Below are 14,344 nucleotides of genomic sequence, written 5' to 3'. Positions count from 1 at the left end.
AATGGTTATCTGGTAGCTACTTTTAAATCATGTTTTATTCTAAATTAGATCACTGTTTCTAAAGAGAGCACGTTCTTTAAAACTAATAGAAGTCGTAGTCTGTTTATTACCAAACTTTCCTTACTTTTTCAGAACTATAATCATTAAAGACTCATTTTCTGGTGAGATTATTTTTACTCTAGATTTCACCTTTAACGTATGTTGTTTTTTTTTTACCTTACCATACATCAGGCGTTTCACTTACCTTACAGTTTCTTTATTACTATTTGTTTTGAATTTCGCGCAAAGCTACTAAAAGGCTATCTGCGCTAGCCGTCCCTAATTTAGCAGTGGCAGCTAGTCATCACCATCCACCGCCAACTCTTGGGCTACTCTTTTTTTCCAACGAATAGTGGGATTGATCGTCACATTATAACGCATCCTCAGCTGAAAGGACGAGCATGTTTGGTGCGGATTACGAGTCGAACGAAAGGTTACCATATAAGAGTAGTTTCACAAAACCAGTTCAAGTTCACCACCGCCGAAAGTACATTATTAATATATTTTGAAATAAGTTAAAAGGAAATAATTTGGACTTTTAAATTTGATAAAGCAATCATCGAGCAGTCCATCAACCAACCAATCCTTAAGTTTATACTAAACTTTAACTCTCTCTAACGTTAATAATTATTAAACAATTTAAAGTTACGCTAATTAAACGTTCTTATTAAAGTTATCAAAATCGTAAGTTCTTAATTCCGACATTGTATATCACATGTTCTAAAAGTCTGCTTATTCGATACAAACCCTTCCTTACGCACAAACACTAACATCATACACAGCCTGGCTTGCTCACAAATGCACTAAGTTAGGCATGTTACAGAGTAAAGGGCGTGGCAGCCCTTGGTTATTATCCGACTTGACAAGAAAAACAACTTTTTATGTCACAACTCTACAAGTAATCTTTCCTGTAAGAAAACACAATAAATGATTGTTAGTGAATTCACGTGCCATATACGATGGGGACAACGGAAAGTTCAGTAACATGAATGTCTCATTGGATCCAAACTAACAATTCTGAAAATTACAATAAAGCAAAAAAAGTTTATTTATATTGATTCACTAAAGGTGGCGTTGACAACCCGATCTAATTATAGCTTATTCTTGGTTTTCGGATGACTACAGTGAGTTTCTCAAGACTATGAGTGTCTGTACCCAATGGTATCATTTTTATATTTACAAAGAATTATTGCTCTAGGACGTGCTATCACGTTTTAACAATCATTTCGGTTTATTTATTTACAACGATTACACAAAAGGTTTGGTGATTTAAATATATATTTTAGTTACTTATCTACTAGCCAATATCGTAGTGGAATTTCAAATTAATTGTTTTTAAAGAATGGGGATGTTATTTATTCATCTAGTACAATGGATTAAAATATCAAGTAACAATATGGTATATTAAAAATGAATCAAACTGAATGTGAAATGGTGAGTAAAACGGTATTATTACGAAATAATAATACGAAGAAAGAAATATTTGTGAATATATTTGGAAACTTGATAGAAATTTAGTATTTTGAAAAAAGATTTAACTATTAATGTTTTAAGCACAAAATTTTGTTTTAGAAAACATTAATGTAGTAAACAAGTGTATGTTATTTATTTTTTTTTAAATCAAATTATATACATTTTCTCCCACATTGATCATCTTCCAACTAAAAATATTAATCCTTGAAATTATTAACTCATTCTTTTTCAAAACTAAATGTAATTTTAATCTTTATTTATTTTTTCTTCTCTATGGTAGAAACCCTAATGCAACCTGCGGGGGATTCGGAGCATGTGCACAGCACACCGACATCGTTCGTCTTTTAGTGTACGACTTCACTTATGAAACTCTTAAGTGCGATTCATTTAAACGATGCTGTGGCTGTTTCTGTGAATAGATTCACGTATCGGATAGGGGCGCCTACAAAATATTAAAGTAGCATGTGAAATATACTGATTGAGATATAATTTTTTTTGCATTAGTCCAAGTTTTATCGAACATATTATGTTGGTATAATCTGTTTTGACCATAGTTTAATGATTATACATTATACGTTTGAGAAAACGTTTTTATACGATTTTATAATTGTACCACTCAACTAATTTGTTTAAGTCAAATAAACCTTCATTTCTTTGTTTATTTGTCTGTTTGTTGTTAAATGAAAATATGCACAACAGGATAACTTTGTTACCTGGCATGGCCAAGTGTTCAGGGCAGTCGAATCGCAGTACAATGGTCGTGAGTTCGGATTCTAGTACCGCCAAACATGCTCACTCTTTCAACCGTGGAAACATTATTATTTGATGATCAATCGCACTATTTGTTTGTAAAGGAGTAGCGTAAGAGTTGGCGGTGGGTTATGATAACTAGTACCCTTTTATCTAGTCTTACCCTGCTAAATTAGAGACGGCTAGCATAGATAGCCCTTTTGTAGCTTTGCGCAAAATTCAAAACAAACAAACAAATGCAAAGATAACTTAGCACTGTATACTGCAGTAATTTAACCATGCATTTTAGCGTTGTATGCTCTTAATCTTAGCGCTAAGCCAAGTTTCGTAACAAGAAACTGCTGACAAGAGAGATTTAACTACTTTCGTTGTGTTTATATACAATGACGTTTATACCAAACTTTTAATCGAGCTTTGAAAAGCTATTATGTGTGAGTTAAAGATGTCCTATATCTTTTGATATATTGTTATAGGGCAGCTAAGCTCCTCTATTAGTTTGTTTTTCAATTTCGCGCAAAGCTACATGAGGGTTATCTGCGCTAGCCGTCCCTAATTTAGCAGTGTAAGACTAGATGAAAGACAGCTAGTCATCACCACCCACTGCCAACTCTTGGTCCACTCTTTCACCAGCGAATAGTAGGATTAACCGTCACAATACAACACCCCCATGGCTGAAAGGGCGAGCATATTTGGTGTGACGGGGATTCGAACCCGCGAACCGGAGAATACGAGTAGAACGTCTTAACCCACCTGGCCATGAGGGGCCTCCTATATTAGAACGTAAGAGCTGTCTATTGGATTTTTGAATACATTTCTACTAAATTATTAATTAATTAGTTATTTTTATTTATTTTTGTGCAAACCTACCCAAGACCTATGTTCTTACAGCGTCAATAGTTTCTCTTTGATCAACGTGAGGAAGGGCAAATAGATATATTTTGTTTTTGACTTGACTGCGTAGTTTGTTTTATACGTGTTTTGTGAATTAGGTGCAAAACTACACAAAGGGTATCTGCGCTAGCCGTTCCTAATTCAGCATAGTAAGAGTAGGTTGAAGGCAACTAATCATCACCACCCACCGCCAATTCTTCTGCTACTCTTTTACTGTCACATTGTAATACTCTCACGGCTGAAAGGGCGAGTTTGTTTGGTGTAATGAGGATTCGAACTCGCGTCTCTCAGATTGTGAATCGAGTGCTCTAACTACCTGACCATGCGGGTCTTTTTCATGTTAAAGATAATATTAATGAATTTGAAAAACACATCAAAATTATACGTGACAGTCGTTAGCTGTTAGTGCTATAATTTTTTACACGATAATCTGTAGTTATTTTGAAAGAATTATAACCCTGTTCACTTTTTGATTATCAGTAAGAAAACAGGGTTTTACCATGAGGTTTATACGGTAAGTTAAAAAAAAAAATTCTCTGATTGACGATAATACAATTACTAAAATATTACGATAAACGAAATTCCCCATGTAGGTGATGTACATTTTTTGACATAATTAGCGACATTTTCCAAACCATAAGTTTGAATGGATTAGGTAGTTTCAGAATGTGTATAATTACGCGTTCAGTTATTAGGTATTTCGGTTAAAGTACTGAATACTATTTCATATCTTAATTTCTCAAACATACTTTCTAATTTATAGAAAAATGACTTAATACTTGACATTTTTTTTAAATATTGGACATACCACAGTTCAGGACTATGAAATAACATTACTAGTTTCAAGAAATTACCAGATTTATATTTTTAATTCTCTGTTCGTTCTTGTTATTTTATATAAAATATTATTTTTATTTTCTCTTTGTGTACAACTAATATTAACTGAAAATACGTTAATAAAACTTTAAAGTTTTTAATTTCATTATTTCGTATAAAATGATATGGCCAGCTGGTTAGGGCGCTCGACTCGCCATTTGCTGATTACGGGTTCACTCCCACTAAATATGTTCGCTCTCTCAGCTGTGGGGCGTCAATCCTATTATTTGTTGGAAAAGAGTTGGTGGTGAGTGGTTAAGACTAGCTACTTTTCCTTTAGTTTTTCAGTACAAAATTAGTGTTGGTTTGTGCAAATAGTACTCATGTAATTCATAACAAAGTAAATACAATTGCAAGCAGGATAAGAATAAAACCAAACAATAATTCGAAGTAATAGACCTGACAGATTCAAAACTTCTAGTTAAGACTGTCATGAAGCATTTTTTTGTATTTTTTTACCTATATAACATTATTTAGAGTTTCACAGACAACGAATTATAATTTCAAACATTTCTTTATAATGTTCTGCAAGGTGTATGTGATATTGTTTACCTTAGCAGTGCTTACACAATATATATATATATATGTGTGTGTGTGTGTGTGTGTGTATGTGTGCACACAATTTACAAGAAAAACTATCATGTGGATCAGGTATGGCGAGCAATTAGGTGCTTAAACAATGAAGGAAATATTTTATTGTTCTAATATCGTTGTATGCACAGCACATACCACACTTTGGAGCCGTAAGTCAGCTACACAACTGAAATTCAATCTCTCTAGTCGGTAGGACAAGAATCGGCTGTGGGTGATCCATCCACAAATCGTAGGTCGCTGGTTTTGTTTCCATCACCGAACATGTTCGCTCTATCAGTCGTAGGGGCGTTATAAAGTCATAGTTAATTCCACTAATAGATTTCAGAGCAGGCGGTGAGTGGTTATGATGAGCCATCTCCCTTTAATCTATTGCCTGAGTTAGTGATGGCTAACACAGGTTATCCTGAGTAGTTATAAGTGAAATTCAACAAAGAAAAACTCACTGTCTGATCTTTTTTTTTTTTTTTGTTAACGTGAAGATGACATAAGCAGTTAAAAACGTTGTTCTGTACTTTATTTTAATTAGAGATTAATACTCATACCAGACAGCTTTATAATACGTGCCCTATGATCTATCAGTTTATAATAACGAAGGCCAATGTATAGATAGCCAGTTGTGTAGTTTTGAATAAAAATTCGTAAAATAAATAAACAAACAAAGAGACAGAGAAAAACGAAACAGTTTCGACTAGTAAAATTTTAACGAAAATTGACGTTGAATGTGCAAGGTTTAGTAATATCATGGATTAAAATATTACATGTTTCAATTATTCCATTTTAAAGTCATATTATTTTAAAGTGATTTAAATATTCTTATTTCCATAGGCTCAGTCAGTTAATTTTCCATAGTAGCAATACCATGTTCAAGTTTTTTTTCTTAAAGAGTACGTTATCATATACCTGTACGTCTTATTTCTTATAAAATGTTGCCGTATTGTTATTTTAAGGTGTCTAACGTTACTCATTAGATTCAGTAATTTAAATAGTGAAAATGGTGAACGTAAATTAATCTATATTTTGGAAAACTATTTATAGCATTTCAAAATTATTGTAATATATATATACATATATTAAAGGTCTATTCTTATACGAACAATACTGCTTCGTATAATAGCCTAAATTTGATTTACTGTAATAAATTCTGCAGTAGCACTTAGTTGACGTAGCCTCAGTTTTAAAGGATAAATTTTAAAATGAAAACTATTCGCCGTTAAAAACTTGGAAATCCTTTTTTTTTTAAGTAGGCAGGCTTTCTTTTGAACTAAACCTCATTCATCACTGGCCTGAATTAAATGCGAAATAATTAGACCGGCCAATTTTTTTCCCATAGATTTACTTTTGTACACGTTCATGATGTCATGCTTCTTCATCAGTCTATGTAATCGCCTTTTTTTTTCTTTTTATTAAATTTCTCAAGTGATCTAGTTTAATTTCGACGTTTAAGTAAAGACAGAAAAATTCAAATTATGCATTGAAGACGTAATATCAAGCTATTTCGGTTAATTTTACTGCACTAGGTATCATACTTTTGTCAATATGTTTCAAAAAGGTCATCTATATATTTTTTGTTGTTTATTGATCTATGACTTTCTTGCTTAAGAGAGTCTCTCATAAAAATATGAGTACCGAGAGAAATAAAATAAAAGAATACAACAATATTGTAATTAAGCTCTCTAAACTACTGAATAAGTGAGAAATAAATAAAAACTCACTATCGATACATTATGTGGACACCAATGATTTAGAACAGCATTGAAATAAATACGCAATTTGAGGGTAAAAGGATTGATCTGAATATTTTATTCAGTATTTACCCCAGAAACTTTGTTTCTGTTGTTTTTGAATTAAACACAAAGCTACGCAATGGGCTATCTGTGCTCTGCCCACCAGGGGTATCGAAACCCAGTTTTTAGCGTTGTAAATCCGCAGACATGCCGCTGAGCCACTGGGGGGGGGGCTGGAAACTATCTTGGTGATTTGGATTTATAAAAAAAATTGCATTATTGTTAAATGTCTAAAAACCAAAAATTACTGTCGTGTTTTAGGATTTTAGAATATGCGTTATTCTAGTGGAATAGTGCGGTGTTTATATTATATATGATTGCTTTCAACGACATATTTTTATGTGGCTACTGAATGCACATTTCCTTGAAAAAATCCTTTTAAAGTTTACTCGTTAGAAATAAATTAATGGTTTATAAAAATATTCGTGTTACTTTATTATGAGTGTATGTTAACATAGTTTTAATTCCAATCCAGATTGTGTCCCGTCTATGGATTTATATTGCTATAATCAGAGAGTTTAACTGCCCTCGTTGAACATAGCAAATAGCGCAATGTGTCATACCCACTTGAAATGGCAAACTTTTTGTTAATTTGCCAAAGCATAGTCTTTGGAAATACATATAACATGCAAGCATTGCAAAATCTATCTCTAATATGTATTTTTAACAATCCGAATTTTGAATAACACAATTTTCATACATTATGTTTTGATAACTGGTTAAGAAAAATAGTTGACTCATAAATTCTAAAATGTAATGTTTAGTTCTTCAAGCTTTCAGAAACTCATCGACTAATAATTAATTCTGTGAACTCTTACTATATAAATTGAAAAAATAAAATGATCAAAGCCATTGAATGCACTTCATTTAACCAATAATTGTTTTATCTTCTTCACATCTTCCTCCTGGACAATCTTATATTGTATTTACACAGTAAGTAAATGAAATGTTCCCCTAAAAATCTATTTTCCAACAAACTTGTTTTATATGAAGCTGTGATATTCGTTATGGTCAGAACTAACTGTACATATGAACTGTGAATGACTAAAGGTTTTGTAGTATTTTTTCTTCAGTTTGCTCAACGTTACTTTTCAGGAACATGCCATTTTTCTCCAATATGCCAAGAAAAAACGGATTATATATTATATAAAACTAAAAAAAAAGAAGTGAAAAATCATGGAATGTGTCACATCTTATGAGCTAGAACAGCCTTGAAGTTTAGTTCGATTGATGGTTTCCTCTTCATCACTCGAATAATCTTTTTGCCAAGGTGTCATATATCACATTTTAGAAAGAACATATATAACAATCTTTATCAGAACGCTTGGCTTCTGCTTTTCGGTTTTTCTTACACGACCACACTTTATTTTAATGTCGAGCAGTCCTAGTACTAATCATCTTAAAACACAAATAATCTTGTTTGTACATGTATAAGTATTTTTATATTTTTACAGTTTACGAGGAATGTTTTCTAACACAATTTTTATTTTCAAATATAATTTTCAGCAGGTTCAAACGTTTCTTCTCGCATTAAATTAAAAAATAGGTTAATTGGTAGGATTACAGATGTACAATTTCATCTTTGTAAATTAATACAGTTTATTATATTCTTTGGTCATCTAGTTACATCACATCTAATTTTTAAAATGAAATTAATACAAATATAGCTTTTTTATTGTCTATGTTTACTTATAACTATTTTTCAATTTTTAATGCAAACAACTTACACAATCTCATAAAGACGACATAGAGAACAATCTAAACTTCTTATGACGTATGAAATACATTAAAATATACACCTTGTAGTGTCAACAATGTACCAACGATGCAACAAGAAGACAATATACAATTGTAACTAACAATTTTTGAAATACATTTGCTAGCGGAAACAAATAACATAATCTAACACGTGCAATATATTGTCACAAAAATCCCTATGAGGCTTGAAATTATATACTTGATCAGTCCAAGTTATAAAAACCTTTAACACTAAAGTAAATTAATCAGTATATTAAAATTATATGAAGTTAATGCTTTATGTCCTGTTCGGGTTATAACGCCTCCTTTCTTGTAAACTTTTATAATGAATTTCAAACTTCTGACAAAAGAATCCCTCGCCGATCGTACGACGAATCTCTGTGTCTAACACAGTGAATACTGGAAGATTTAACTGTTTGTTTGCTTTCAACTTGTGAATGAAGAGCAGAGCTTTCACTTAAGTGTCTCGAACAGTGACCATCCTAAGTGTTAAAATGAAAATCAAAATGAGAAACAAAGGTTAATCGTAATAGAGTTTATTAAGGAACATATTAAAGTGCTTTCTTCTAGACACTCTTAGCAACTCATATAATAATCCTTAAACACTGTTTAAGCTCAACCTTTCATGGTTTGTTTTTTGTCCACTACAACACTTTCTAAATGGGCTATCTTTGCTCCGCTCTAGAGACGTAAAGCGGAGCCACAAGAGCTTTAAATTTTGTTCTTAAAGTTGATTATAGATTTATAGCTATATATGTTTTGTTAGTAAATATACAACTGTAATGTATTGATAAGTGATTTTTAGATACAAGAATGTGGTTAGCTATACCATTGTTTTATAAAATTAAACTATGTTTCAGTGGTAGTACAATTAAAGATCTAAGAGAAAGTCTCGTAAATTATGTACTTCTGTATACTTATTTCAGTAAAATAATCCGTGAAACAATTAGTTAAGAAAGACTAAATGTATTGCTCATTTTTTACCGGCCCGGCATGGCCAGGTGGGTTAAGGCGTTCGACTTGTAATCTGAGGGTCGCGAGTTCGAATCTCCGTCGCACCAAACATGTTCGCCCTTTCAGCCGTGGGGGATTATAATGTGATGGTCAATCTCACTATTCGTTGGTAACAGAGTAGCCCAAGAGCTGGTAGTGGGTGGTGATGACTAGCTTCCTTCTCTCTAGCCTCACACTTTTAAATTAGGGACGGCTAGCACAGATAGTTCTCGTGTAGCTTTGAGCGAATTTCAAAAAGAAAACTAACAACTCCTAATGTGGCTTATTTAACATTTATTTATTTATTTGCTATAACTGCAATCAGTTAAAGTACGACAAAAATTAAATAAACGAATTTGTGTATATGATTTTAAAATTAAAGTCTGTCTTAATGTAGTTTTACTTTCGTAAGAAAACAGTAAGTCTGGTTTACCTAGTAGTAAATTGCTTAATCTAATTAAGAATAGGAAAATTCAATAAAACATAAAATATTTAATATTTGGATGCTTCAAAATTTAAAAATTATATTATTGGTGATCTGTAATAACATCACTCAAAAAACCTAACATAATACACAAAACAAGTAAACAGTGCACAGAGTCAATATAGGTCAAGAAATAAACCTAATATAAGAAAAAAAGGAAACTGAAATACACTTATGGTTACAAGTGTCAATACGTTTAATAGAATTTTGAACTTTAAAATAAGGATGAGGTTAGAAGAACATAATGTTGTATTTAAAAGACGAAACTAGTGTAAATTCAATAACCTTATTACTTCCGCTACGAAAGGTGGACGGAGGTTATGTTTTTACTCATGTGTGTGTGTGTTTCTTAGCAAGATCTTTCGAAAACGACTGATGGATTTAGATGAAAGGTGGTATACATTTTGACTATCACCCAACGTAGAAGTGATCAGTTGTTTCTTTGGAAGGTCAAGGACACAGCAAGGTTACGGAAATAAAAAATCTCAATCTGTTTATACCAAAACCTATTTTTAAAACTATTTTCTCTCTGTAACTGCTGGACTCCTCAGTTTCTAAGTAATGTTAAATGAATTGTCTAGTCCCAAGGTTCACAAAAATAACACTTTTCAACTAAATCCTTAGGGATTCCTACTAATTTACGAAAATACTTTTACAAGAATTCCTTGAAAGTTGATATTAAGGTTGGTACTGATTTTCATTAGATCAAGAAAACAAGTAGGCTCACTAACACTAATTACCTTTCGTAATTAGGTTAAAGAAATTAAACTTACCTTATAGCGGCAATGATCATCAAACTAAAAAAGTGAAAAAATAATTTCAAATATTAAATATGTATTATAGCAGCCCTGTAAAATGTGAGCCCTAGGCCCACACACTCTCTAATCACGTTTGAAAACAGAGTGATCAGTTTTCAAGAAAAGTCTATTGTGAGAAAAAAATGCAAAGAGTGTTTTTTTCGTTAAAATCAACGTTGTACCTAGCATGATTATTGGGTTATGGTCCACGATTTCTAATCTGCGGGTTACAGGTTAGTATCCCCATCTCTCCAAACAGCAGTGGGGACGTTGTAATGGTAGTGTCAGTTCCACTGTTCATTGGTAAAAGGGAAGTCTAAGAGTTGGCTGTAAGTGTTTTTACTGATAAGTAGCAGATAGCTTTTGTCACAAAGTTGAAACCAAAGCAGCGTGTAAATCATTTTTATTAGAAAAATTAGATAATTTCTCCTTTATGGGGGAAATGTCTTTAAATATTTTTTTTCTATATCAAAACTGCCCTTTAGGCATTAGTCAACAGGAAACTTTTCTTTGGCAAAATAAAGTATTTCCCTAAGAATCGTTGACTTAAAATATTAATTGAAATATTAGGAAGGCAGCAATTTGCAATCGCATGAACCGATACTAAATACAGAAAGTCTGGGAGAAATTCAGAAACGTAATTTCTTTGAAGGTATCATACGAGATGCATCGCTGTCTTCTTAGATATCTTAACTTACATGCATTGTGTTCTTCTTTACAGTATATTGTGAGATTGAATCAATTTTTGTTTGAAATAAATACACTCCTACCTTTGTGATGTGGACAACATTAAAGTTGTTATTGCTTTTAAAACACGTGTTAAGTATAGAAGGATTTATAAGATGGACATATGGAGATGTTCTTTTAATTTAATATAGGTAGGTCATTGTGAGCTTAGGATGTTTTGTTTAAAATAGGAAAAATCTTTAATTGCTTATTTGTGCTAGCTACAATTTCAAAATGATAAGCTATCAGGAAAAAAGAGCTAGTCCACACCACTCCTTGTCTACTCTTTACAAAAGAATAGTGGAATTAATCATCAAGTTAAAACATCCTTAAGGCAAAAAAGGCAAGTATGTTCGTTAACAAGTCATGTTAGGCCGAAACTCTCTTACTGTTTTATTTTTCTTTGGTGAATAGGGTAATTTAAATGATTCATTCTTGGACGAGCTAAATAACAATTGTTAGTGCAATTTTGCAGTTTAGTTTGTTCAACATCACTCCTTTTAAAAAGTTTTGTTTATGTTGACCTTATTAATATATCAGTTGGGAAAACGTCTGTAAAGTTTAATATATAACATATCTTCAGGTCAAGTGGTGATTTCATTTTTTTCGATCATGTATTATCCTCAGGTCTTCTTTTTCAAAGCAATATTTGCTGTAATGATATGTTCAAGATCGTAGGATACTATGATATAATTTTTAAGTTAATTAAATTTGGAATAATTGCTTATAAGGCGCTAGAAACTAAACGTTTAAAGCATGAGTTAGTTTTAAAGTAAAGCCATACTGGGCTGTCTCGTGTGTCCACTGGAAGGAATCAAACTTAAGTCTATAGACTTACCGCTGTCCCACGAAGGACAAACGTCTTAAAATGCCTTCCTGTATTCATGAACTAAAAACAAGTATAACGCTAGAATGATAACAATAGAATCGTGAGACGTAATAGGGTTGGAATTTTTCAAGTGTAAAAGGAAAGTCAAAGCAAGAAAAAATAATTTTAAGTGATCGGACGTTTCAGAATTTACAAAATTTGTCATAAGCAACATACAATGATATATATCAATAAAATATGGTGTAGCATTCCAAAGAAGAAGATAGTATAGTGTTAATACAAATTCCAAGTAAGTAGGTTACATGTAGAAAAAAGGATGACCAATAAAAACATTAAACTTAATTATGCCTACACGCTTTGTCTTTTAGAGTTCAGGGTTCAGTTGCAGAAACACAAATGCGAAAAATTATCTTTGGGCTACGGATTTATACTAAATACAATCAAACAGAGTGTTCTTTTAAAAGCCTTTTACACATTTGTACGAACGGTGTTTCTTCGATTCTGACACTCTCGTGCGGCTTAAATACCCAGTTTAATTTGCCTCTTTTCCTCTGATTGGGATTGTAATAAGGGTATTGTTGGCTGGCGGATTCTGTTTGTGTCATGTGAAAAACTTGGATATAGCTTTGTGAGTGTTTGTATTTACTACCAACCACATAAGTAATTCCTATTAAGTTCTTTGCATTTAGTATTTACTGAGACAATAAGCACGAAGCCTAACAGTGTCTATTTGTCATTATCATCATAATCAACCCTTCGGGTTTAAACTAGTGTCGTGTAATATCTATATAATTACACTCAGTAAAGAATACTGTAAACACTAAGCCGTAAACGTTAAAATGCGTTGTGTTCTTTGTTTTTCTCATATACTTTTATAATGTAACTATTTCATTTCACTATTCACACATATATAGCAATCGCATTTACTTTTCTAGGCGTTGTACTCCTCAATTATTGCGGGAATCTAATTACAGAGGCTTGCAAATATAAACTTCGTAAATTTTCCATAGCTCAGCTACGCAGATTTCGAAAATAATATTTATTGCTTTCTTATCACATAATGATTTTTTTACAAATCAGAAAGAAGACAAAAATGTTTACTTAGATCAAATTATTATTTTGTTTATCACAATGAACATTTTAATTAAAATGTTTGTTAACAAAGAATAAAAAACAAACTGTAGAAAAAGAACATTGATGTCAAACGAATATATATTCTCGTTCATCCTGATTTCTTGTGTGAAATATACATCTTTTACTCTCAAAACTGCGTGTTGCGGTCTTCCTTTCGTATATTGCGTCTGGAGCATCTAGTTTCAATGACCATCAATAATTGGCCCTCATGCTGATGTTTCATCTTCCCTGATACTTCCCCTTCATTTCCCTGATGTCTTAATGAAACAATTTCCTTTGTTCTTTGCTAACGGAACCAAGATTTTCAAAGAAATAGTCAATAGTGTAAGAAAAGAACTTTCAAGCTCATATTAAAATCCAACTTTCTGAATTTATCGAGTGTGTTATTGATAATATTATAGCAGTTTGAGTTCTTGTTGTTTCCTTAAGATTTGTCAATAACATCTTTAAAAGACATTCACGTTTAATTTTTAAGTTTTTATTGTCTTTTCGCACAGTTCACCTGCAGTCAATTTCCTAATCTGAGGCCAAACAAATATTTACCACAAATATAATAGAATATGTTTGGTTCATTCATATAACCTCTTGTTACATTAGCGACGAATAAATAATATTGAAAATAAAGATATAGTCTAAAATACTATCTAGAAATGACAACGACATATGGCCTGTTAGCCGTTTACATACTGGCGGTGTGTTTCTGGTAGGTTATAGAACGACTGATAAGACTCTCACGTTACAATTAGTTCAGAGAAATCTATAGCCAGTGTTTGTTGACATTTGAAGCATAACAAAATGAGACTCTATTTCAATGAGAATGATTAACTTATGTAAAACAACAGATGATGCTTTGTGATAAATCTCTACGTTATGGAGAAAAATGGATATCATTTTCAGATATAGCATACAGGAATTACCGTAAAAAACATGTAAAAATGTCAAGACAATAAATCATCGCAGGGATTTGTTGGCTATTGAATCAACATTATGCTCAGATCTTTGAGATACAATTCCTGTTTATCTTCGATTTCCCTATCTTATATAATTTAAAATTACATTTCTGTTAAATTTCTCTGTAGTTTATTTCTGATTCGTATCAACACATTTACTTGTTTTGTGTTTTATTTTACAATACATTATTCCTGGTGTATGTAGTTATGGGTCTCGGATAAATGCAGTATAAAGTTTCGTAAAGTCTGAAGGTAGATAAGATTCT

The 14,344-nt window shown here is 32.0% G+C and overlaps 1 protein-coding gene across 2 annotated transcripts in view; it reads left to right on the top strand.

The window, feature by feature from the left end:
• The window catches only part of LOC143255356 (coagulogen-like), a 34,712-nt gene that overhangs the window by 15,528 nt on the left and 4,840 nt on the right, over window positions 1-14,344 (top strand). The window contains exon 6 of one of the 2 annotated variants that reach the window (XM_076510872.1): window positions 1,793-2,173. The exons of the other annotated variant lie outside the window; for it this stretch is intronic. Within the exon in view, the coding sequence (XP_076366987.1) occupies window positions 1,793-1,931 (139 nt within the window). The 3' untranslated portion in view covers window positions 1,932-2,173. Of the gene's footprint in view, window positions 1-1,792; window positions 2,174-14,344 lie in introns of those variants that run through there. 2 annotated transcript variants of the gene reach the window in all.

Source organism: Tachypleus tridentatus, chromosome 7, assembly GCF_004210375.1.
Source record: "Tachypleus tridentatus isolate NWPU-2018 chromosome 7, ASM421037v1, whole genome shotgun sequence".
Lineage (NCBI taxonomy): Eukaryota > Metazoa > Arthropoda > Merostomata > Xiphosura > Limulidae > Tachypleus > Tachypleus tridentatus.
The sequence above is the reverse complement of the archived record's forward strand: the minus strand, read 5'-3'. Positions and strand labels throughout refer to the sequence as shown.